The sequence below is a fragment of the Balaenoptera physalus genome (assembly GCF_965194825.1).
Source record: "Balaenoptera physalus genome assembly, chromosome: 8".
NCBI classification, from domain to species: Eukaryota; Metazoa; Chordata; class Mammalia; order Artiodactyla; family Balaenopteridae; genus Balaenoptera; species Balaenoptera physalus.
Window position 1 is genome coordinate 118,886,927 of NC_138887.1, and position 22,998 is coordinate 118,909,924.

The following is a 22,998-nucleotide window of genomic DNA, read 5'->3' on the forward strand; positions in this document are numbered from 1 at the left end:
GGTTTGCTGCTAAAGCTACTAGCGCATGTGGACTTGGAGGGGAAGTTTCATTTCTCGGCCTCTTCAGCTCCTTTCCTGCCTTCCCCTCCACCAATGCACTGTGGTTACTGGGCATCCTGAGGGTGGGAAGAGGGTCCAGAATTAGGTCTGATCATCCTGTAGCCTGTTGGCAAAGACCAAGGACCAAGTTCCTTAACAGCGGGCAGCAGGTAGGGTCTGTGGGATTTGCTGCAGCGGCAGGTTTCATCCCAGCCGCTGCCACGGGGAGGCGCTCTGGGCAACGTTCTTCTCTTTAAATTAGAGGTCCCCGACAGGAGCAGAGCCATAATCACACTTGGACACAGGAACAGGAAAAAGATCATTTTTCTGCGTCAGACACCTAAATCCTGAGGGCATCTCACGCTCTATTTTCGGAAATCCATTCTATCTTCATCTAACACCTGTGCTGTGAAGTCAACTTGAATTTTCCACTGTGGCTCCTCCCCCACCCCAGTCTGCTCCCTCACTGCTCTGCTAGGAAGATGGTTCTCAGGCTCAGCTTCCCCTAGGGGGGCTGGCTTCCTGCTGCAGGTGTGTGTGTGTGTGTGTGTGTGTGTGAGAGAGAGAGAGAGAGGGAGGGAGGGAGGGAGGGAGGGAGGGAGGGAGGGAGGAAGGACGCTGATAGCAAAATATAACATTGGGGATCGTTTTAGGAAAGAGATATCCAGCAAGCTGGGAGCCCCACTCCCATGTAGGTGTGGTGAGGTTGTGGGTTTTGCTTCCACAGAACAGTGCCTGTCTTCTGCGTGTGTCTGGGGTGTAAACAACTGGTGGCAGCCCAGTTGGACAGAGCCAGGAAAGCCCAGATGTGTGACAGTTTGAGACCTGTGGGACAGAGAGCTTGCTGACTACCCAGTAAGCCACGCTGCCCTTCTTTCTTTCCAAAATAACCCTGATTAATCCTGGCAGCAGTATCCCCAGATAAAAGTTTTTATTATTCTGTCTCTTTTGCAGGCAGTGGTCAGAGAGATGTATGCAGAAGTTTTTGGGTGGAGTTTCCAGGAAAGATCTTTAAAGGGGCCTACTCATCTAGGAGACACAACCTTTTGCCCTTCCCTCCTCTTCTTCCTGCCTGCCTAAAACATATGATGGCTGGAGCTCCAGCAGCTATCTTGAACCATGAGGCCCCCCCCTTAAAGATAGCCGATACATGTTAAGGATGATGAAGTAAAGTGAAAAAAGGAACCTGGGTGTCTAACAACTTTGTGGAGCCATCCGTTCCAGCCTATACCACCAGCTGCTGAAATTCCTCTGAGAGAAAAATAAACCACTATCTCATTTAAATCCCTGTTATCTGGACTTTCTCTTATCTGTAGTCAAACCTAATGCCAAGTGAAGCCAAACCCATGTGGCCCTCAAGTCTGACTGGAGTTAAGTGGTGTCCCTGTCTCGAGAATTAGAATGTGTCCTTGAGACCTGCTCTTGACCTGAGGTCCTCCGAACACGCAGGTCGCTGCACGTCCTAGCGGGGTAAAGGTGGGGAGGAGCCCCTACACCCTTATTTGGAACTTCTTTCGCTGGAGGAACAAACACGTGCACTGAGGGGGCACAGCCGCCGCCCTTGGCCACTGACCAAACTGAGTGGCAGCTGAGACTCCAGGGGGGAAGAGTGCAGTCAGAAGCAGCAGAGAGGTCTGGGCGACAGTGGATGTGCTGGGGGGCGGGGCGTGAAGGGGACAGGCAGGCTGGGGCTACGGGGAGGGCGGGGTCACTTACAGGTGCCCGCGTGGTACTTGAGGGCGCTCACGCTGTGTCTGTGGGCCGCGAACGTGCGCACACGCTCGCCCGTGTCTGCCAGCCAGCACTTGACCGTCCTGTCGGCGCTGCCCGAGTACACGTGCCGGTTCACCAGCTGGGGGTGGGGGGAGGGAGGGTCGGCACCGGACATGGGTACCGCTGACTGTAGGGGGCACCCCGGAAGCCCCTCCAAACCTCTCTCTGCGGAACGTGGAGGGGCACATGCAGGTCTCAATGGAGACACTGTGGACAAGCCAGAAATGCCCCTGCCCCTGGGTCATCCCCCACCACTACCCACTCCAGCACCCAAGGTCACGATGCTCCTCCCTTCCCCTCAGGGCCGTGTAGCTCAGGCAGACCCGGCTTCAGATCCTGACTGGCCCTTGGCCAAGTCAGTGACTCTGCTCTCAGCGGCTTCACCCGCAGACAAGGATCACGCCAGACCCTTCCTTGTGGTGCTCAGACACGACCGTACAGCGTTCAGCACCCGAAGAGCAAGGACCAGAAAATGTCGGCCGGCACCGCTGCTACTACTGCCAGGTGTCTCTCTTTAGCAGTTCCCTACAGCTTGGCCCCCGGGAAGGTCAATGTGACTCCACCTGTAGCTGCTTCTGTTCCCTGGTACTGTTCCAGCTGAGAAAGGGGCACCCAGGGCAGGGCTTTCACACTGGACTTCTGCTTGGGGAAGGGAGATAAGAGAAAGCTCTAGAAGTAACCTGACTGACCGCGGTGTGTGTAAGGTAGCCCTCTGCTGGGACCGGAGCTGGACACCCAGGGGCCATCATGGGGTCCTGCCCCCCTGCCCCTGGACACAGGTTCCCCCACTTCTCGCTCGCTGCTGCCAGCTGCAGTGGCCTTCACACCCCTGCTTGGCGTTGCAGGAGGTTAGGAGAGGGCCTGGGAGACAAGGGAAGGGCATGAGGAAGCCCCGCTCCCAGAAGCACCCCTGCCAAGAGGGACAGGGTACTAGCGCGAGGGAAGCCCAAAGACAATTGAAATAATTCTGCAAATTTCCCTACAGCAAACACCACGCAGCCCAGAGAGCTCCCGACCAGCACAGCACCTCTGGTTATTGGAGACACGGACGCGAACCGAAGGCTGGCGGAGTGGGGTACTCAGCTGCCGTTAGCTGGCTGATGGCACCAGGCCTTCTCCCACTTTGCAGGGCCCAGGAAGAGGAGGGCAGGCTACAAGTCCCCAAGACAGCCATCCAGGGCGCCGCTGGGGCCCAGGGGCCGCTGGAGGCTTAGGAAAGATGAGGTCCTTCTCCCAGGGGCAGCAGGCGGTGGGCCTAGTTTGTTTGTTTTGAGGGATCTTGGTTCCCCGACCAGGGATCGAACCCGTGCCCCCTGCAGTGGAAGCGCGGAGTCCTAACCCCTGTACCGCCAGGGAAGTCCCTGGAATGGGCATCCTTACTCGTCCCAAGTCCTCCTAGCTCGAGCACACACTACCTACCCATCTTGGCCACTTACCACTCCACTTCCCACAGCTGACTTAGTTTCCCCATATTACTTCCCAGTTTAAATCCCGGAGAATAGGACTCTGGCCCAGTGCATCTTTCCACCCCACAGCCACAGCACAGGTCAAACTTGGCCTTGGGCCAATCGCTATGGCAGAGGGGGTGCAATCTCGAGGGACACGTATACCTCTTGGAGGCAGAGGCTGAGGGTGGACCAAGTGGGCGACAGGCCTGGCCCGCGTCTCTCAGGCCCTGCCCTCCGGTGCTACTGGGTTGACGACTGGCCCAGCCAATGGAGCCTGGCTTCTGGCCTCTCCCGCTGGCGGTCCACTCCCCGAGGACAGGGCCGCGTGCGATGTCCGCACACCCGAGGGCTCCAGCAGGGTCCAGAACATCGCCCGGTCCCCCCTCCGTCTGCACCACCACCGAGAAGGGCAGGGGAACCTGCGGGGCACCCCCTTCAGCCCTGTGCCTGGAGCCTGAACGTGGCCCGGCTTCCCCAGGTGCACATGTGTCCTCGCTGTGCCCTGAGATCCCGGGCACATGCCGTGCCCCCCTTTACAAGTCCTCTCTGTGCTGACCCCCCCTCATCTTCTGTGGGAAAGCCACCCTCCAGGACCCCTCCTCATGCTGCCCAGCACTGTCTGCACCCTGCCCCCCAGGCCGAGTGCCACTGGCCCCAGTGTTTCCTGACTGTCCCCCCATCAAGTGTCACTCCCAGAGACAGCCCCAGACCTCCAGGGACCACACTCTCCAAACTACCCACTGAGGCTCCCAGACCTATGATAAGGGGAGTGGGTACGTGCAGCCTGTGAGATGGAGACCCTAGTGGCACACCTAGGCCACTCGGCCTCTGCAGCTCTGTCTGCCCGGCCCCGTGAAGGAGGCACTGAGCGTCCACAGCGGCCGAGACAAAGGGAAGACGCCTCCTGCTCATAGCGGGTGTCCCGACGACGACGCAGGGCCTGGCGCATGTGCTTAAAAAGCAGCACACTTTCAAAGCACAGATCCTGAGCCCCGAGGCTGATAAGCAGGCGGACGCCTCACTGCTTGCTTTGGCTGGTTTCCTGAAAGGACACCCACGGGGAGGAGCAGCGCAGCCCGCAGAGACCAGAGAGGCTCAAGGCAGATGGGGAAAGCAGGACAGACCCTGACAGGGCGAGTCACAAAGGCCAGTCCAGGAGGACTCCCTCCCAGCAGCCAAGGCAGCTCCGAGAGGACAGGACGGGGCTTATGGGCCATCTCCCTGCGTGTGATCCACCCAAGCGGAGGGCAGGCCTGGGGCTCTGCTGCTGCGGCCCCAGGGGTGCGGCCGTGGCCTCCCCTCCACTCACGACAGGCCACGCACAGGGCAGCGGGAGAGAAGCAGCTGGGCCAGGTGGTGAGCAGGGCCAGGTGCAGAGCACAGCCAGGCTCCGGGCACTCAGCCTCCTGTCGCAAGAGGCTCCCCGACTCCAGCACGGTATGGGCCCAGACACACCTTTTGAAAGCTGCTTGTTAAAAGCACAGGTTGCATGTTCAGTCCTGGGTTCAAATCCTGTCTCTGCCCTTTACCAGCTGTGAGACCTTGGGCAAATTGCTTGCCCACTCTGAGCCTCCGTCTTCTCATGTACAAAATGAGAAAAAATAATCACCCTTACAGGTGGCCGTGAGGATAAATTCAATAATGCACGCAGCCTGATCTAAGCCGGGAGCCGGTACGTATCCCTAAAAGGCAGCAGCAATCTCTGCTCCAGCCCCTCGGGCTTTGGCAGGACAGTGCTTTTGTAGGAAAAGAACGGAGGGCCTGACAATGCTGCAGACGGGCAGGTGCATGCCCCGAGCCCCTGGGCTGCCCCACACCTGGCAGAGCCTTTCCTTTCCCCCTCTGGCTGTACTGGAAATGTTTATTTTAATATCTCATTTCAAAGGTGGGTACATAGGTGTCCCATTTACCGTTTGCTATACTTTATGTTTGAAATGTTTCATAACTAAAAATTTAAAAATATGAAGGGACAGGAAAGCGTCTCCACTTTCTCTTTCTTCAGAAGGACCACCCGGTTGAGCCCAGACCCTGGGAGCCCCTCCGAAGAGCAGGGGTAAAGGAGCGGTCCCCCTCGGTGGTCAGCGGGCTTGACCTTGAGTTTGTTACTTGGAAGTGAGCCCTCACCTCTGCTCTGGCCCACCTTCTCCGTAGGAGGCCTGTGCACTCCTGCTCTGCCCCCACCTGGCTTCTGGAACCCTCTGGGGTTGGCGTGCTTGACCCTGGATACACATCCCACAGTGAAGAGGAAAGGCAGAGGCCCCCCAGGGCTTGGCCGATTTCTTGGGCCTCGTCTCAGCTCCCGGCAAGTTCAGAGTGGGCCGCAGGCCTGCAAGGAGGCGGCAGGATGCTGCAGTGGGTACCTCATCCACACGGGCCAATGGTTCGGAGACAGGCATAGGAGGCTGCATAGCTCTGTGAGCTTCCTCTCTTCTCCCCAGCCTCTGAAAAGGTGGCCCCCAAGTTTATCTCAACACACAAAAGGGCCTGACCTGTTTCCCAGGGACGGTGTAAACACCGCAGCTCCATGGAACAGGCCCCCCGGGATCCCAGTGGACACCTCCCACTCAGCCTAACGGGAAACCACAGATGACAACTCCCTCGCTCTCCACCTGCCGGCACGAGTGCTTCCTCCCTAAACAACGCCAGAGGCCAGGCCGCAGGGCTCACAGAACCATCCCGCGTCTCCAGACCCCCGGGAACCCTGCCTGCCTCTGCAGGGCGTCTGGGAAGGCAGCCAGCCCACCGCTCGCCGAGCTGGGAGGGTCGCAATTCTGGGAGGTCCCCAAGGAGAGATCCTTCCTTGGCTTAGGTGGCTCAACCTGCATGTGGACGTGCAGGGAAGGGACAGAGGGAGGAAACAGACATGCAGACGTGAACCGAGGGTCATCTATTTGGAGATTGTAAGGTGAGCAGGGGCGGGGGGTGGCGCCCCGACTCTGTGCTGTGCTTCACACTCAGCCCAGAGGTGACAGCAGGGTCCCAGCGACGGCCCCGCATGGCCAGGGTCTCACGGGCTGGGGCCGAGACTGGCAGGTGGCCCTGCAAGTTTCTGATGGCAGGGGGGGACGTGGGGAAGCCCTTCTATTAAAGAGGCAGATCAGGAGGGGAGGGAAAGGGTCTTCCCCGACCCTAACGTGGGGAGGAGGAGGGACCCTGGCAAGCGGGCAAAGCCAGCACACCCACAGGTCACCCGCACGTGCGTCTCCCAAGTCGCGGTACACCTAGATCTGAGTTTGTACCGGGGAAACACAACAGGGAGACGCGAGGATACAGCATCCAAGCTACAGGGGCCCTTGTGGCCCCCTCTGAGGGGACGTCATATCAAAGCAAAGGAAGCCTGGACAGCTGGGGGTCGGCGGGTCCTCCGTTTCTCGGGAAGGCGCCAGCCATCTACTGTGGAGATGGTGGCCCTGGACCTTATGGAGCAGAATCTTATCCCCCAACTACTCTGAAAAACGGGGGCTTTTCTGCCTCAGTCCCACCGTGGGGCGAAGCAGGCTGTGACTTAACAGCTAATGAAGTAGCTAACCAACAAACCAAATAACCGCATGTTTCCTGAGTCAAGCGCCGCTGCTGCTGCGGCACCAGCGTGTGTGCTGCCTTTGTGCCCGTCCCTTCAGGCTCCGTTTTAGGACCGGCCTCTATGACGGGGCCCGCTGCTCCTGACACTGGGGGCGACCCTCCCCGCCCAAGCCAACAGCGTGGGCCCTGCCTCCTTCCAACTCTGACCCCAGGGTCCTCCACACACTGCACTGTGCCCACCCTCACCCCGCCCCGTCCCCATCCCACCGCCCAGCAGGGCCCTCTCCCCACGCCCACCACCCCCACCCCCGCCTGGGACCCATCCTGGACAGACCCCGGTGTGTGCTCACGGGAACAACACTGACTTCACTCTGGGAGCTCCCCACCCCACACCAGGAGCTCCCCACACTACGAGTTGGCCTGGCCTTCCTGCTTCTCACGGTCTCCTGAGCCCCCTCCTGCAGAGGTCCGGCTCTGCTCCCGGGCTCATTCACTCCCACTGCTGTGCCCGACACCGGGCTCCGCGCCCTGCAGGCTGACTCCAACATGGGAGACGGACTTGCCCCTGGGCGGTACCAGGAAACTGAGCCCAGAGACCCCGCCCACCCTCAGGAACCCAGAGCCCGCCCCCCCATGCCCCGCCCAGGACGCATCCCCACTGCCCCCTGCACACCTCTCCCCGTCACACACAGTGCTGCCTCCCAGGTGCCTCCCGGTCCTCCCTTTGCCTCCCCAAGTCCCGGGATCAGATACCCGGTGGCTTAGGGACCTGCTGTACAGCACAGGGAACTCTACTCAATACTCTGTAATGGCCGAGATGGGAAAAGAATCTAAAAAAGGAGTGGATATATGTGTATGCATAACTGATTCACTTTGCTGTACACCTGAAACTAACACAATATTGTAAATCAACTCTACTCCAATAAAAATTTAAAAAAAAATCAAAGTTAAAAAAAAAGAAAAAAGAAAAAGAAACCAGGTGGCCAAATCTCAGCTCAGTAACAACCAATCCCCCGCCTTGCCCCCATCGCTAGAAAAATGCAATTTAGACAACCAAACAAACATGGGCCCTCTGGCGTTCACTAGGGGCCAGAGATCATTCTGTCCAAGCAAAGTGGAGCCCTTCTCTACTCCACTGGTCCTGGGGCCCTAGGGCTTGCCCTTCACCTCGAGAACCCAAAACGGGCGTCCTGGCCTGGCTCCCCAGGGGACTGCCACACACTACTTCCTGCCACCTTGAGCCCACCCCCATCGCTTCATCGGTGGCTCCCCAGGGGCTCGGCGCCTCCGAGCACTGCACCCCAACCTGCTCACCTCGGGTGTGGGAACTGGCCTGGAGAAGGGAAAGGGCTGTGGCCGTGACCCGGGCCAGGAACATCCAGACCCTAATATCTAGAGAGAGGGAGGGACCATATCCTGCAGACGTGCCCGCCAAGTGCAGGCCACACATCCTCATAGCAACACATGCTTCACAGCAACAGTATCACAGGCGGACGGGCATCAAGAACTGGCTCTGCAGCAGGCACTGCGTCCGCTGTCAACTCACTACATCCTCACGACCACCCGGGGTGGGCACAGCTCCATGTCCGTAATCCCTAACCCAAACCTCGGCCGATGTGTTTCAGGAGTTTTTGGATTTGAGGACCACAGTCGTGTTTCCACAGCAAAGGTACACGTAGTCCCAGGAAGTGAGGTTAAACTTAACTACAACCAGCCTCATATCAAAATGAGTTCTGATGCCAAGCCTAAGAAAAAACCTTCCTTTTTTTCGACTTTTGGATTTAGGAATTATGGACCACGGTTTGTGCGCGGACGTAATCCTCACTCCACACGGAAGGAAACCAAAATTCTTGTGTTGGCAACAGCCCTAACCCTGGTACCCGTGAACGTGACTGTATTTGGAAATAGGGCCTTTAAGGAGGTAATTCAGTTAAAATGAGGGCATTAGAGTGGAAACTCATCCAGTATGACTGGTGTCCTCACGAGAAGAGGGAATCTGGAAGCAGAGGGCAGACCGTGTGAGGACACCGGGGGAAAGGCCGTCTACAAGCCGAGGGGAGGGGCCTCGGAGGAAACCAACCCTGCCGACACCTTGGTCTCGGACTTCCGGCCTCCAGAACCGTGAGCCAATCAATCTCTGTCGTTTAAGCTGCCCGGTCAGTGGTACTTTGTTCCACAGCCTGAGCTGACTGGTACGCTGGGGCGGGGCGGCAGCTCAGAGGAGGAGCCAGGGGCCTCCCTGGCAGCCAGGCCGGCCTCACCTCCAGACAGATGACGGAGCCCTGGTGCTCCTGGAACACCCGCAGCTGCTGGCCACTCAGGATGTCCCAGGCTCGGACGGTGGCATCCGTGCTGCCGGTGAAGGCCGTGTGGCCAGGCGTGGCCAGCACCAGGCAGAGCACGGCACCTGTGTGGCCCCGCAGTGTCTGGTGGCAGCAGCCGCTGGCCACCTGCCAGACCTTGGCCGTGCCATCCGTGCTGCCCGTCACCAGGAGCCCCCTGGCCACGGCCTCCTCCGCGCACGGAGCCCCAGGGAGGTCCTGGGGGGCAGAGTAGGCTAGAGTCAGCACACAGTTGCGGTGGCCCCGGAACTCCCGGGCCACCTGCCCCTTGTCCACACTCCAGGCTCGAGCTGTCCGGTCGTAGGAGCTGCTGAAGAGCTGGTTGTTGGCGACCAGGATCCTGGTGGCAAGAGGGGAAGGGTCAGGGGTCAGGGCGCGCAGGGCTGCCCGGCAGGCTGGCGTCTTACGTGTTCAACGAGCCCAGGTGATGGGTGAGAAGAATGAACGGTCCCAGTGACTGGGAGACCCGAGTCTGAGAAAATCTCAAGGCTGAGGAATCTCAGGCCCCCTGCAGGAGGGGGGCAGTGAGGGAGCCAGGAGAGCCCGGGGGAGGGGCAGGGGGAGGGGGGAGCAGAGCCTGCCAAACAGTAACTATTCATGACTCCTATTCTCATCTTGATGTATGCTAAGACTTTCTCTGCAGAAAATACACATCGGTCTCTAGCATAGAACTCTGTGTATAACTTCAAAGGGCATGAGGGTGGACCCTAATTTACACACCACCCCCAAAGGGCTACGGCCTGAACCTGGAATGAGGCGTGTCGTCTGTGTGGCCACAGGGGGGTCAGGACCCCCATCTCAGTCTCAGAGGCACCTGGTGCCCCCTCTTTTAAAAGGTCTTGCCTGGGAGCCTAGCACGGGCAGGAGGAAAGATGGACACGGAACAGAGCAGACCTTCCTTCCGCGGCTTCTCACCTCTGAGCAGTTCTCACTTCCTGCAAGTCATTAAGGACGCAGCACAAGAAAAGCACACTCTCTACTGATGGCTTCTTCCCTAATGCCAGGAGATACGGTTTTCACCACATGTGTGTTTCTAATGGACAGTGACGACGTGGTGCCTCGGGTGATGTTCTGGCGGCCCGAGTCCTGCCGGGTGTGGCCTGTGACGGCAGGAACGCCAGGCCGGGCCGGTGCCCCCAGAAGCTCACACACCTGGCCCGGCTCTGAAAACACGAGAAGTGTAGCCCACATCCTCACCTCGGGGCCATCACACATTTGTGAGCACAGTTACTTCATAATGAAATATGCACCCTGAGATGTTTAGAAGAGCCAACTGCTCAAAAGCGGCGTGTGTGTGTGTGTGTGTGTGTGTGTGTGCATGAGTGCATATGTCTACTTGTAAGTGAACATGTGTGTGTGTTGTGTGTGCACTCGGGAGAGTCTACACCTGGCAGAGCATCCTTTCTAGCCTTAATTGTCCAGATTTACTTTTGAGGAGCCACTGATTCGTTTCCAGGTACAACCGGAGGGCCGGCTGGTCCCCTGAGATGTGGCCTTCTTCCACCCACCCCATCCTCTGTCAGCCCTTCCAGCCTCTCACAGCCTCACTAGAGGAGGCGCCCCAGGCCCACACTTTTACCTCAGTCACAAACTTCTTTCTCAAGAAAGAGTGTGGAAGAGGCCAGCAGGGGCTGAAATCCGGGTCCCAATCCCAGCCCTCCTCCGCCCCGGCCTGCGTGGTGCTGGCTGGTCTCCCAGGTCCCCGGGCCTCGCCTGCTCTATCTAAGGGGTGTAGGGGGGATGAAAGCTCAGCTGCAGGAGGCGGGGGCTGGGGCGGAGCTCTATGGGGTCCCCACTGGGGTCCTTCTCCACTCAGAACCATCCTGAGCCAACACGACCCTTCTGCCTTTCCGCTCAGGGATGCTTCCCCGTTCCCGCCCTGCGGGAGCACCGTTCCATCCGCAGGCAGCTGGTACTCCGGGCAGTTAATGATCGGGCTGACCCACCACTTCCACCCACCGTGCGCTGGAACATTAGGCCAGACGGGTCCCACCCGGACCCAGGCTCCACAAAGCTCAGGCTGCCAGGATCCCCTCTGGCTGAGAACATCCTTCCGTCCCTGACCCCCACCCCGCCAAACGCCCGCCTGCACGGGGCCCTTTCCCTGCTTAGTGCGCTGCCCGGGCAGCTGCCCTTCCTGGCCAGTGAGGTCACGAGGGCCCCGGTGCCCAGACTCCTGCTCATACCGGGCATTCCCTCGGGAGTTTGCGACGGCCCCAAGTTAAAGAAATAGTGTCCAATTGATCTGAGCACCAAGGAATCTCCATGGCTCAGCTCAGACCCAAACGCAATACGTTTTTGCAAAAATTCAAACCTGCATGAGAAGGAGGGTCTGGGATATTTTCAACAGCAACACGGAGAGGAGAGGTTTATAAACGCCCGCGACTCCCTCTTCAGAACAATCGCCGTTCTCCTCCTCCTCCGAGCCCCAAGTCCACCATCAGGTACCAATTAAGCCATTTCCTCTGGAATTTGTTCCCTCGGTAGGAGCTGTAGCCTCCAACCCCTTTCCCTGCACCCAGCTGGGGACAGCTGTGCTGCCAGGGCCATGGGAGGGCTTTCAGGCTCTGGTCTGAGTGTTGGTGGTGCCTCCCTGCCCCACCTCGGCCTCCCAACCCCCCACCTGCAGCCCCGGGCAGTCAGGGGACACTGCTGCCCTTCCACTGCTGTGTGCTCCTGACCGCCTCCCCGCACGTCCACACGTGTTCCCCAGGGAAGCTAAGCTCCTCCAGGGCAGGGGCCCCACAGCCTACATCTCTGTCCCCTGGGACTCGGCCGGGTACCACGAGGAGAGGCCGAGTCCTCCCCGCCTGGCAGGCACACCGACCTGTTCACAATGGACGTGTGTCCCCGGAACACCTGCAGACACTGCCCGGTCAGCACGTCCCACTTCCTGATGGTGCAGTCAGCACTGCACGTGAAGGCGGCTTCGTCCTCCAGCTGGCAGAAGGTCACGTAGCTTTCGTGCCCTGCAGATGAGGTGGGGGGAGACGTGAGCACAGCAGGGCATGCCAGCTCCTGTTTTTCTTTGAGAATGTTTGAGATGGGGAGGAAGGGAGGAAAGCAGGGGGCGGCGAGTGTTTGCAGCAAGTCCAGTAGTGACTAGCGTGTTGAAATGACGCTTTAAGTCTGGGAGAATCTCAGGAATCGTGGGAGCCAGGAGCAATTCAGGGGGCACTTAGCCTGCCCTGGAATCCTTCCTCCCTCCACTCCTTCCCTCCCCCTTCTTAGTCATCTCCTTTTAGTCTTCTTCAAACTTTTCAGCTATTTGTATTCACTCAGTCATTCAACAAACCCCATGTTACAGAGGCAGGAAGTACAGAGGCCAAGGCCATGGTCTTCGGAACCAGAATGCCTGGGCTAGCAGCCTGGTGCTGCTACTGGCTGCCCATGGGCAAGTTATTTCACCTCTCTGTGCCTCGATTTCCTCCCCTGAAATGGGGAGAGTGACGGTGCCTATCTCACGGTGTTCCTGTGCCGGCTGTGTAAATGTTAGCCGTGAGCTGTTCTTACGTTTGGGGAGAGACACTGTGGTAGGGAGAATTCTGGCCCCAAAGAGAGCAGCAGGTCCTAATTGCTGGAACCTAGAAATGTTACCTTTCTTGGAAGGAGACACATTTATAGATGCAATTAATTAAGGATCTTGAGATGGGGAGATTGTCTTGGATATCAGGGTGGGCCCTACACGCCATCACAAGCATGCTTATAAGAAGGAGGCAGAGGGACTTCCCTGGTGGTCCAGTGGTTAAGACTCCATGTTCCCAATGCAGGGGGCCCAGGTTCGACCCCTGGTCAGGGAACTGGATCCTGCATGTCGCAACTAAGAGCCCACATGCTGCAACTAAAGATCCCACATGCCGCAACTAAAGATCCCTCATGCCACACCTAAGACCCGGCACAGCCAAATAAGTAAATAAATAAATAAATAAACACACACATAGAGGAGGCAGAGGGAGATCCGAGGACACAGAGAAGGCACCGTGAAGACAGAGCAGAGGTTGGCAGGTGCTGGCCCTGAAGACCGGAGTGATGCGGCCACAAGCCAAGGGATGCAGCAGCCATCAGAAGCTGGAAAGGCAACGGCATTCTCCCCTACAGGTTGCAGAAGGAACCCAGCCCTGCCAACCCCTTGATTTCATCCCAGTGACACTGATTTTGGACTTTTGGCCTCCAGACTTGTGCCGGAATAAACTTGTTTTAAGGAAACCCAGTGTGATCGTCGGTCACAGCAGCCGCAGGACACAAATACAGATGCAGAGATGATTAAAACACATTCCCTGCCTTCAAACAGAGCAGCCAGCCCAGAAGGAGGGACAGTCAGCCAAGCTTGATACGTGCTGGGACAGAGCGTGACGAGGGTGGACAGAGCAGAAGCCTGGGTGTGGCAGGCAAGGAAGGGTCTACGCAGTGCCCGTGTCTGTCGGGAGAAGAGGAAGAGCATCTGGGAGAGAAGCTAGCACACACCAAAGCAAGAGGGGCCCCTGGGGCCAGAATTCAGGCGTTTGGCAGAAACGGTGGATGAAGCAGACACAGTGAGGGTGGAGGTCTGGGACGGAGGGAGGGCCCCGCAGTCTGGGGTCTCGGCCAAGTGCACGTGGTCATCCTCTTACGGGGCAGTTGTCAGATCTTCTGACTCTCACCCTGGCTGTGGGGTCAATGTTTACCCCTCGACCATTATTAAGCAGCCCAGGAGCCCTCCATCCTTGGACACAGTAGGGCCTGTTTTTCAGGTAAAAGTGTTTCCATCTCGGATATAAGCACTTCCAACAGCAAACTGAAGCTGACTCAATTGGAGAAGAATTCAGGGACCAGAAAATCAACGGAAGCAAAGGAATGTTAGACCTAAGAGCCATTTCACAGACGAGGAGACTGATGAATTCCAATAATAACACATGGGAGCGTCATATTTATTACTTCAAGGATTTCGATCAGATTTTAAAACTTCATCTAGATATCTGGTATCTTGTAGACGGGGATTTAGAATCTCTTGGGTAGTTTCAAGCTGAGTCACACTTTTTTTTTTTCTTTTTTTTGGCCCTGGGGTCAAGCTTAGTTTCTCTTGGAAGAACCCAACTTCCTGGGTTCTAAGAAACAGAATTTTTTTTTAAAGTAAGAAAGAATCCCATCTTCTTGGATAGCACATACCAGGCCTCTAGGAAAACAACATTTGCGTAAATTAAGTAAACACGGGAAGAGGCTGCAGACTGTTTCCCTCAAAGTGCACATCAGTTTAAAAGTCGAGGGCAAATGTGTTTGGCAAACCCCAGCCCAGCTCTTTGCCAACCCCAAAATGTTTATAAAATATTTGAGGATTCTCAACGAGCTTTCCCCGAGACCAGATCAGCCATCAGGAGGGTCGGGAGGGCTCAGCGCCATGAGAGAGGTCCCCAGTGCCAGCCAAGGCCAGGAGAGGCTCCCTCGGGCTGTCACTCCCATTCCAGCTCCTTCCGTCCCATCTCAACAGCATCTGACAGCAGCAAGGCAGAGTGTCATGTGAACCCGTCAATCAGGCCAAGAAAAACACTGAAAATCCAAGCGTGGCACCTAGACTCGGTGAAACTGCAGCCATTAACCAAGACCGTGAGAGTGGGACAGCTTTTCTGATATGTAGAAGTAAAAAAAAAAGGATATATACGCTGATTGCAAATCAACAGAAATATAAACAGACTTGAAGAAAAGAGGTGATAATAAAAAGAAGTTTTTCAATGTAAACAAAACTCATCTCTGAAGCTGGGCCAGGCTGATCCTCCGGCCCCCCTCAGGGGCCTGGCCAAGCTGGCGGGGGTTCCTGCATCGATCAAGGCTCTCCCCCCCCGCACAAGCCCCTTCTCCGGCACAAGACGCCCATCTCACATCTGACAACCCAAGGGAGCGATCCGGGCTCAGAGCCCTTGCAGCACAGGGACCCTGGGGGCTGCGGAGCGCGCCCCTGACTATAATCCACAGACCTACAACAGGGCTCCACCGCCCCGGCAGGATCACCAGGGGTGGAGGAGTGAGGGCTCGGAGAAGGGAGGGCCCATCAAGTCTCCAGGGACCACAGCGCCTCGGCCACAAGCTGTTGGAATTGTGCAGAATAAGCAAGAAAGCCAAACTAAAAATAAATATTTTTGAAGGGATGTAGAATGCAGATAAAATGCGGTTATTATGTTCAAAAGAATATGCTGAGGCTCAGGGTTTCCTGCCAAGGTAGCCGGCCCCGTCTCCCGGCTTGCACGCCCTTGGACTTGCTGCAGGTTTAGAGTCCAAGTGCCCCCTCCCCGTGCAGCAGCAGCTCGCCGCGCTGGAGACCAGGGTCTGCAGGGGCAGAGGGGCCTGGAGTGGGCACGGCCCAGCTGAACACGCCTTCACCTCAGCATGAAAAGCGGGGCCTCCTCTCGCCCTGCTGCCCCTGGAGTCTTTCGTCTGCCCCCCTGGGTCCTCGTCTTCTCCAGCCTGCTCCCTGCAGCGCCCTCACCCGCTGTGGGCTCCGTCTCCTCCGCTGCCCACAAGGTTCAGACAATCGGGAGCCCCAGGAGGGGGTCTCTAGTTCGGGATACGCTGGCTGAGGCCCTCAAACCACAGTCACGCCTCCCTGGAGGGAGCCCCCCCCCCAGCCGTTTCCAGGCGGCAGTGACCGCTCCCACCCTCCCTCCTTCAGGCCTGGGGATGGTGACAGCCCCTCTGGTACTCGCCATAAGTACAGTGGTTCCCCACACTCTGCAAGCGTCCCTTGATTAGACCCTCCTTGAGTTACCACTCGGAGGTGCCAGTTGTTTCCTGCCGTTGTCTGAGCACGGGAGCCCTGGCTGGAATGGACAGGGTCTGACAAAGCCATGAGGACTCAGGCTTGGGCCACCCGCCCCCCAGCTCCCAGGCCGGGCTGATGCTCTGGTCACTGCTGCCGCCACAGGGCCTGTCCTCAGCCCAGCCTCTCCTGCTCCACAACCTTGACCAAACTGCTCTCCCGCCTCCATCCCCGTTCTCCTTAATCCGCACCCACAGGGGAGCTCACCTGCCCCAGACGGTGGTCTCCGCACAGCCTTAGAGTGAATTGCCAGTGTGGGCTTCCTTCACATCCGTGCTTAAAACAAACTGTTTTTTGATGGAATTTTTCCTTGACCAGGACAAAGTTAGTAACGATTTGTTTATGTCTGAGAGCCTTCCCTGTGCTCCCAAGTGCCCGCTTAGAAATATGTATGAGATGATTCAGCAATCCCACGTCTGGGTATATACCCAAAAGAATGGAAAGCAGGGCCTGGAAGAGGTATTTGCACACCCATGTTCACAGCAGCGTCACTCACAATGGTCAAGAAGTGGAAGCAGCCCAAGCGTCCACCGACGGATGATGGATAAAGAAGATGTGTAAGATCCACACGGCAGAATAGCATTCGGCTTTCAAAAGGAAAGACATTCTGGCCCATGCGACAACCTTGGGGACATTGTGCTGAGTGAAATGAGCCAGTCACAAAAAGACAACTAATATGTGATTCCACTTATGCAAGGTACCCAGAGGAGTCAGGTTCCTAGCGGCAGAAAGTAGAACAGTGGGTGCCAGGGGCTGGGGGAGGGAGGAATGAGGATATTGTTCAGAGGGAACGGTTTCAGTTTTACAAGAGGAAAAAATCCTGGAGGTGACGGTGGTGATGGCTGCACAACGTTTTGAACGTTTAATGTCTCTGAACTGTATATTATAAATGGCTAAGATGGTAAATATTATGCTGTGTGTTTTTTTTTTTTTTTAATTAATTAATTTATTCATGGCTGTGTTGGGTCTTCGTTTCTGTGCGAGGGCTTTCTCTAGTTGTGGCAAGCGGGGGCCACTCTTCATCACGGTGCGCGGGCCTCTCACTATCGCGGCCTCTCTTGTTGCGGAGCACAGGCTCCAGACGCGCAGGCTCAGTAGTTGTGGCTCACGGGCCCAGTTGCTCCGTGGCATGTGGGATCTTCCCAGACCAGGGCTCGAACCCGTTTTCCCCTGCATTGGCAGGCAGACTCTCAACCACTGCGCCACCAGGGAAGCCCTGCTGTGTGTTTTTTATAACAATTAAAAACTGTCTCAGTTCCAGGCCCTCCTGGGCCAAGAGGTGAACCCTGGCTACCCCAGCCCACCAAGTTCCTGCTCTTCTGAAGTGCACACAGCCCCTTAGTTAAGCAATCGTTCTCTCAATCCAATCCGCAAATTCCCTGGGGCGGGATCCGAGACTCTTGCACCTTTGAATCCGACACAGGTATCCAGTGCCGTCAAGCCAACAGGCAGGTGAGGGAGAAAGGGCTCTGGACCTAGAGGGAGGAGCGCAGAGGGCTGGCAAGCCTCAGTTTCCTCATCTACAAAACGGGATGATAAAGAGTTGTGGGAGGCAAATGAAGAAGAGCTTTGGAGCTGGCATGGCACAGTGCCAAGGGATCCTGTTACTCACTTTGGGCATGAAGGATAAGACAGCGAATACAATGACCTAGGAACTCTTTCTTTTTTTTTTTTTTTTTTTTAATTTATTATTTATTTATTTATTTTATTTTTATTTTTGGCTGCATTGGGTCTTCGTTGCTGCGCGCGGGCTTTCTCTAGTTGCGGCGAGCAGGGGCTACTCTTCGTTGCGGTGCGCGGGCTTCTCATTGCAGTGGCTCCTCTTGTTGCAGAGCATGGGCTCTAGGCGCGCAGGCTTCAGTAGTTGTGGCACATGGGCTCAGTAGTTGTGGCTCGCAGCCTCTAGAGAGCAGGCTCAGTAGTTGTGGCGCACGGGCTTAGTTGCTCCGCGGCATGTGGGATCTTCCCGGACCAGGGCTCGAACCCGTGTCCCCTGCCTTGGCAGGCGGATTCTTAACCACTGCGCCACCAGGGGAGTCCTAGGAACTCTTTCTTAACTGGCTTGATGCCCACCATGACCTTATGAGGTTAGGTTCCTCTTGTTATCACCCCCAATTCACAGATAAACAAACTGAGGCACGGGACTTCCCTGGTGGTCCAGTGGGTAAGACTCCACGCTCCCAGTGCGGGGGACCCGGGTTCGATCCCTGGTCGGGGAACTAGATCCCACATGCATGCCGCAACTAAGAAGCCCTCATGCTGCAACTGAGGATCCCGCATGCCGCAATGAAGATCCGTGTGCCGCAACTAAGACTTGGCGCAGCCAAAATAAATAAATAAATAGGGCTTCCCTGGTGGCGCAGTGCTCAAGAATCCACCTGCCAATGCAGGGAACATGGGTTCGAGCCATGGTCCGGGAAGATCTGGGAAGATCCTCTGGCCCCCAACTGCTTCTGCACCGTGAGCTCGTCTGCAGAAGGAAAACGCATGGCAGGAGCTGCCAACCCAGGCCGCTCTGCCCGAAAAATCCAGGCCTGACCCACCAACAGGCTCTCCTTTGAAGCCTTCTGTGGGCCCCAAGCTGCGCAAGGAGCTGGCACTCACCCCGAGGTGGCAGTTTCTACGATGGCAGTGGAAAGAGCCTGGATTTGGAGTCAGGAGACCTGCAGGGTCTGCCGCTGATCAGCCGTGTGGCCCCGGGGGAGCACAGCTTCCCTGCAACTCTGTCCTGCCCAGAGCAGGGGCCACACAGTGGGCGAGAAGCCTCTCTGCCGCCGACCAGCCGCGAGACCCTGGACAAGCCCTGCAACCACACTATGCATCAGGCATGCTGACAACAGCACCTGCCTCACGATGTGAGTGTCTAGGAGACACTTAGAATATGCTGCATGTTGGTAAATATCTGCATCTCCTGTTCTCATCTATAAACTGGTGTTATCATAGCAGCACTATTCACAATAGCCAAGACATGGAAGCAACGTGAATGTCCACCGACAGATAAATGGATAAAGAAGATGTGGTATGTATACACACACACACACACACACACACACACACACACACACACACACACACACACACACACTGGAATACTACTCAGCTATCAAAAAGAATGAAATAATGCCATTTGCAGCAACATGGATGGACCTAGAGATTACCATACTAAGCGAAGTAAGTCAGAAAGAAAAAGACAAATACCATATGGTATCACTTATATGTGGAATCTAAAATACGATACAAATCAACATATCTACGAAACAAAAACAGACTCACAGACATAGAGAACAGACTTGTGGTTGCCAGGGGTGGGGAGGGAAGGAATGGGAGTTTGGGATTAGCAGAGGCAAACTATTATATAGAGAATGGATAAACAACAAGGTCCTACTGTATAGCACAGGGAACTATATTCAATATCCTGTGATAAACCCTAATGGAAAAGAATATGAAAAAGAATATATATAAATATATATGTATAACTGAGTCACTTTTCTGTACAGAAGAAATTAACACAACATTGTAAGTCAATTATACTTCAATAAAATTTTAAAAATAAATAAATAAATTGCTGTCAATTGTTCTTAATTTTTTTTTTTTTTTTGGCTGTGCCACGCAGCTTGTCTTAGTTCCCCAACCAGGGATTGAATCCAGACCCTCAGCAGTGAAAGCGCAGAGTCCTAACCACTGGACTGCCAGGGAATTCCCTAAACTGCTGTCAATTCTATCCACCTCACAGTTGCAAGGGTTAATAACATAAGAAATATGTACTTAGAAGGGTATTTATAAAATATAGGGCACTAAAATGTCAAGACATTTTTATTAATATTTCACTGATACAAAAAAAATCCTGTGGACTTCCCTGGTGGCGCAGTGGTTAAGAATCCACCTGCCAAGGCAGGGGACACGAGTTTGATCCCTGGTCCGGGAAGATCCCACACGCCACAGAGCAACTAAGCCCGTGTGCCACAACTACTAAACCTGTGCGCCACAACTACTGAAGCCCACGCGCCTAGAGCCCGAGCTCTGCAACAAGAGAAGCCGCTGCAATGAGAAGCCCGCGCACCGCAGTGAAGAGTAGCCCCTGCTCGCCGCAACTAGAGAAAGCCCGCGTGCAGCAACGAAGACCCAATGCAGCCAAAAACAAAAATCCTACAGAGGAGCAGTTGGCAGGTCCTTGCTTACCATGGGGGCCACACAAGGATTATCACACACCCAAAATGACTCTCTCACAAGTCTATTAGTGCAATTTCAGGATAAGGAAAGGTTACTTTTGTCCCCTCTGTCCTTGACAATTCTTAAAGTGCAAACCCTTATAAAAGAAACGACCCTGTCAGCAGTTTTTCCGTTTGATAGCGTTTTCCCGTGGAGTGGGAAGGCCTCCAACTAGGGCAACAGAGGGTCCAGCGTGGCCCTGCTAGGAAGCAGGTTCTGGTGTCCTGCGGGGACGAGCTGCTGTGAGGGTCACTAAAGTGGATGTGAAGGGGACTTGCCAGGCACAGAGCCGGGTGAGGATAGCAGGGCAGGGCTGGGCAGGACTGTGGGCCCTGGGGACGAAGCCAGGTGCCCACCAGGCCAGAACCACCCTGGAAAGGACTGGAGCTTCCTGAGGCAGAAACTGGCCTACGAATTGGGCTCCCACAAGGGGTCCCAGGCCCAGGGCTCCCCGGGCCAGCCAATCATCACAGTCACCTCACAGCTTGTTAGAAATGCCAATTCTGGAGTCCTACCCCCAAAGGCTCAGTGAAACCCAGACCTAGGCATCTGAATCTCTGAAAGCCCTCTAGATACTGTTCTCATGTTTAGAAAGCAATACACACTGGATTTAAATTTTCTAACAGATCTATGCCTTGGCAGTGTGTGTGACTATCTGTGCGTGGTGGCCAACTCCCCATTATCTACACCAGCTCCCAAAGAACAGGCAGTCCAAAATGCATCCCTACTGAGCTTTGAAATACCTACCATAACTGCTTTGATGTAAAACCAACAGGGTGGGACTTCCCTAGCGGTCCAGTGGTTAAGATCCGCCTGCCAAAGTAGGGGACACGGGGTCGAGCCCTGGTCTGGGAAGATCCCACATGCCGTGGAGCAACTAAGCCTGCACGCCACAACTACTGAAGCCCGCATGCCACAACTACTGAAGCCTGCGCACCTAAAGCCCGTGCTCCGCAACGAGAAGCCATCGCAATGAGAAGCCCGCGCACAGCAGTGAAGACCCAACGCAGCCAAAAAATAAATAAATAAAAAATAAAAATAAAACCAACAGGGTGGGACTTCCCTAGCGGTCCAGTGGCTAAGACTCTGCGCTTCCACTGCAGGGGGCACAGGTTCGCTCCTCGGTCGGGGGGAACTAAGATCCCACGAGCCGCATGGCCCAAAGATAAATACATACATACATACATACATACATACATAAATAAATAAATAAATAAATAAATAAATAAAATGAAAAAAAGAAAAACCAGCAGGGTCAGGATCAGCCAATTCGGAAGCTAATTTACTCCCTGTGCCTAGATGAGCCAGGAGGCCTGGGGCAGGCCACCCAGGATTTGCTGATTATGGTGGAAAAACCAGCAGTGAAAAATAACTGTGCACACAGCGCAGGCAACCTGGTGCTTCCACAAGGGGCTATCGGAGCCACTCAGACAACAGAGGGACCTCTCAGTCCTGTGCTGCAGGCATGTGACAGGGACCCGAGGTAAGAAAAACATCCACCTCCCCTTGAGTAAGCCACAAATATAAATCGGTGTGGATGTATTGGTAGGGCTCTTTCATAAAACAATATTTACGCCTATGTGTACCTGCCGCTATTTCATGGAGTTTCCAAACATGCCAAATTGCGGGTGAAATGAGGCAGCGAGACAGCAGGGCAGGGGGGTCGAATGAGGGAGGGGGTTTTCGACTCTGCCCCCCCATGGGCTGTGTAAACCGCTGGCGAACTACTTAACTCCGTGCCTCAGTTCCCCTGCCTGCACGAGTGGTGGGAGAACGGTACCACACCATGCGGAGTGCGCTCCGTAGTGCCCAGGCCGATTAACAAGTCACTGTTGTGACTACAAAGGCCCCGAGAGAGGAAATGTTCAGCCAAAGGTCACAAGGCCTGTGAGAGCCGAGGGAAGCTGAAAGGGGCACAGCTGCGATTTCTTTTTGTTAAAACTGCGGTGATGGAAGGGATTTCACCCAGCGGTTGACAGGTGATCTGCGCCCTCGCAGCCTCGCCCCTCGGCTCACTGGCCCGTATCGTAGCCCCCTCTGCACTCCCACCCCACTCAGCGCTCTTCCACGAGGGTCCGCGATGGGCGCGGGCTGGACTTTGGGGAAGGGGTCTGCGGACGAAAGCGCCCAGGTCTGAGGCAGGCGAGCGGCAGAGAGGAGGACAGAGCGAGAGGTCGGAGGACGCGGCCGAGCGGGTCTACCTTGCAGGAGGGCGCAGCACTGGCCGTCCGCGGTGCTCCAGAGTCGGGCCGTGCCGTCCTCGCTGCCCGTCAGCAGGCGCTGCCCGTCGGGGCTCAGGCTGAGCCAGTTGATGCCCCCGCGGTGGTCCGCGCAGACCCTCAGGGCAGACCCTCCGCCCCCCATCCCGCCGGTCGGGCGGCGGACTAGGAGGAGGCTGCGCCCCGCTAGGCAGGGGCGCCCGGGTATCCTCGCCGCGGCTCCCTGTGGCTGCGTCCCGCGGCCATCGCGGGGCCCCCGGCCCCCGGCTCCTGCGGAAGCACGCGGCGCGGGTGAAGCGGCGGACGCTCGCTCCCGTGCGCCCACCCGGCCTCCCGGCCCGCGGAGCCGGCGGGGGCTGCGCTGCGCGGGGCGGCCCACTCGGGACTCCCGGTCCCCGGGTGCAGCAGTCGCAGCCCCACCGGCGCGGAACGCCTCCCTTGCCCGCGCCCCCAGGGAAGACCCGCACCCCACCTGAGCAGAGGCGTCCCGGGGCGCGCGGGAAAGCCCGGCTCTCTTCTCGGGGCGTCGGGGACGGGGGGGAACACGGGAAACCGAGCGCCCCGCGTACGCTCCCCGGCCCGCTCCGCGCGCTCCGGGCGGCCGAGGCGAACAATACGGTTCAGCCTGGCTCCTCCTCAGAGACCACCCCTCAACCTGT

The 22,998-nt window shown here is 56.4% G+C and overlaps 1 protein-coding gene across 5 annotated transcripts in view; it reads right to left on the bottom strand.

The window, feature by feature from the left end:
- The window catches only part of WDR86 (WD repeat domain 86), a 37,937-nt gene that overhangs the window by 14,338 nt on the left and 601 nt on the right, over window positions 1-22,998 (bottom strand). For 4 of the 5 annotated variants that reach the window (XM_082473823.1, XM_082473826.1, XM_082473825.1 and 1 more), the window contains exons 2-5: window positions 22,322-22,609; window positions 11,952-12,093; window positions 9,044-9,464; window positions 1,756-1,891 (exon numbers count right to left, since the gene is read on the bottom strand). In XM_082473823.1, coding sequence (XP_082329949.1) covers window positions 1,756-1,891; window positions 9,044-9,464; window positions 11,952-12,093; window positions 22,322-22,484 — 862 coding nt within the window. In that variant the 5' untranslated portion in view covers window positions 22,485-22,609. Of the gene's footprint in view, window positions 1-1,755; window positions 1,892-9,043; window positions 9,465-11,951; window positions 12,094-22,321; window positions 22,610-22,811; window positions 22,941-22,998 lie in introns of those variants that run through there. The other variant, XM_082473824.1, reaches the window with a different exon arrangement.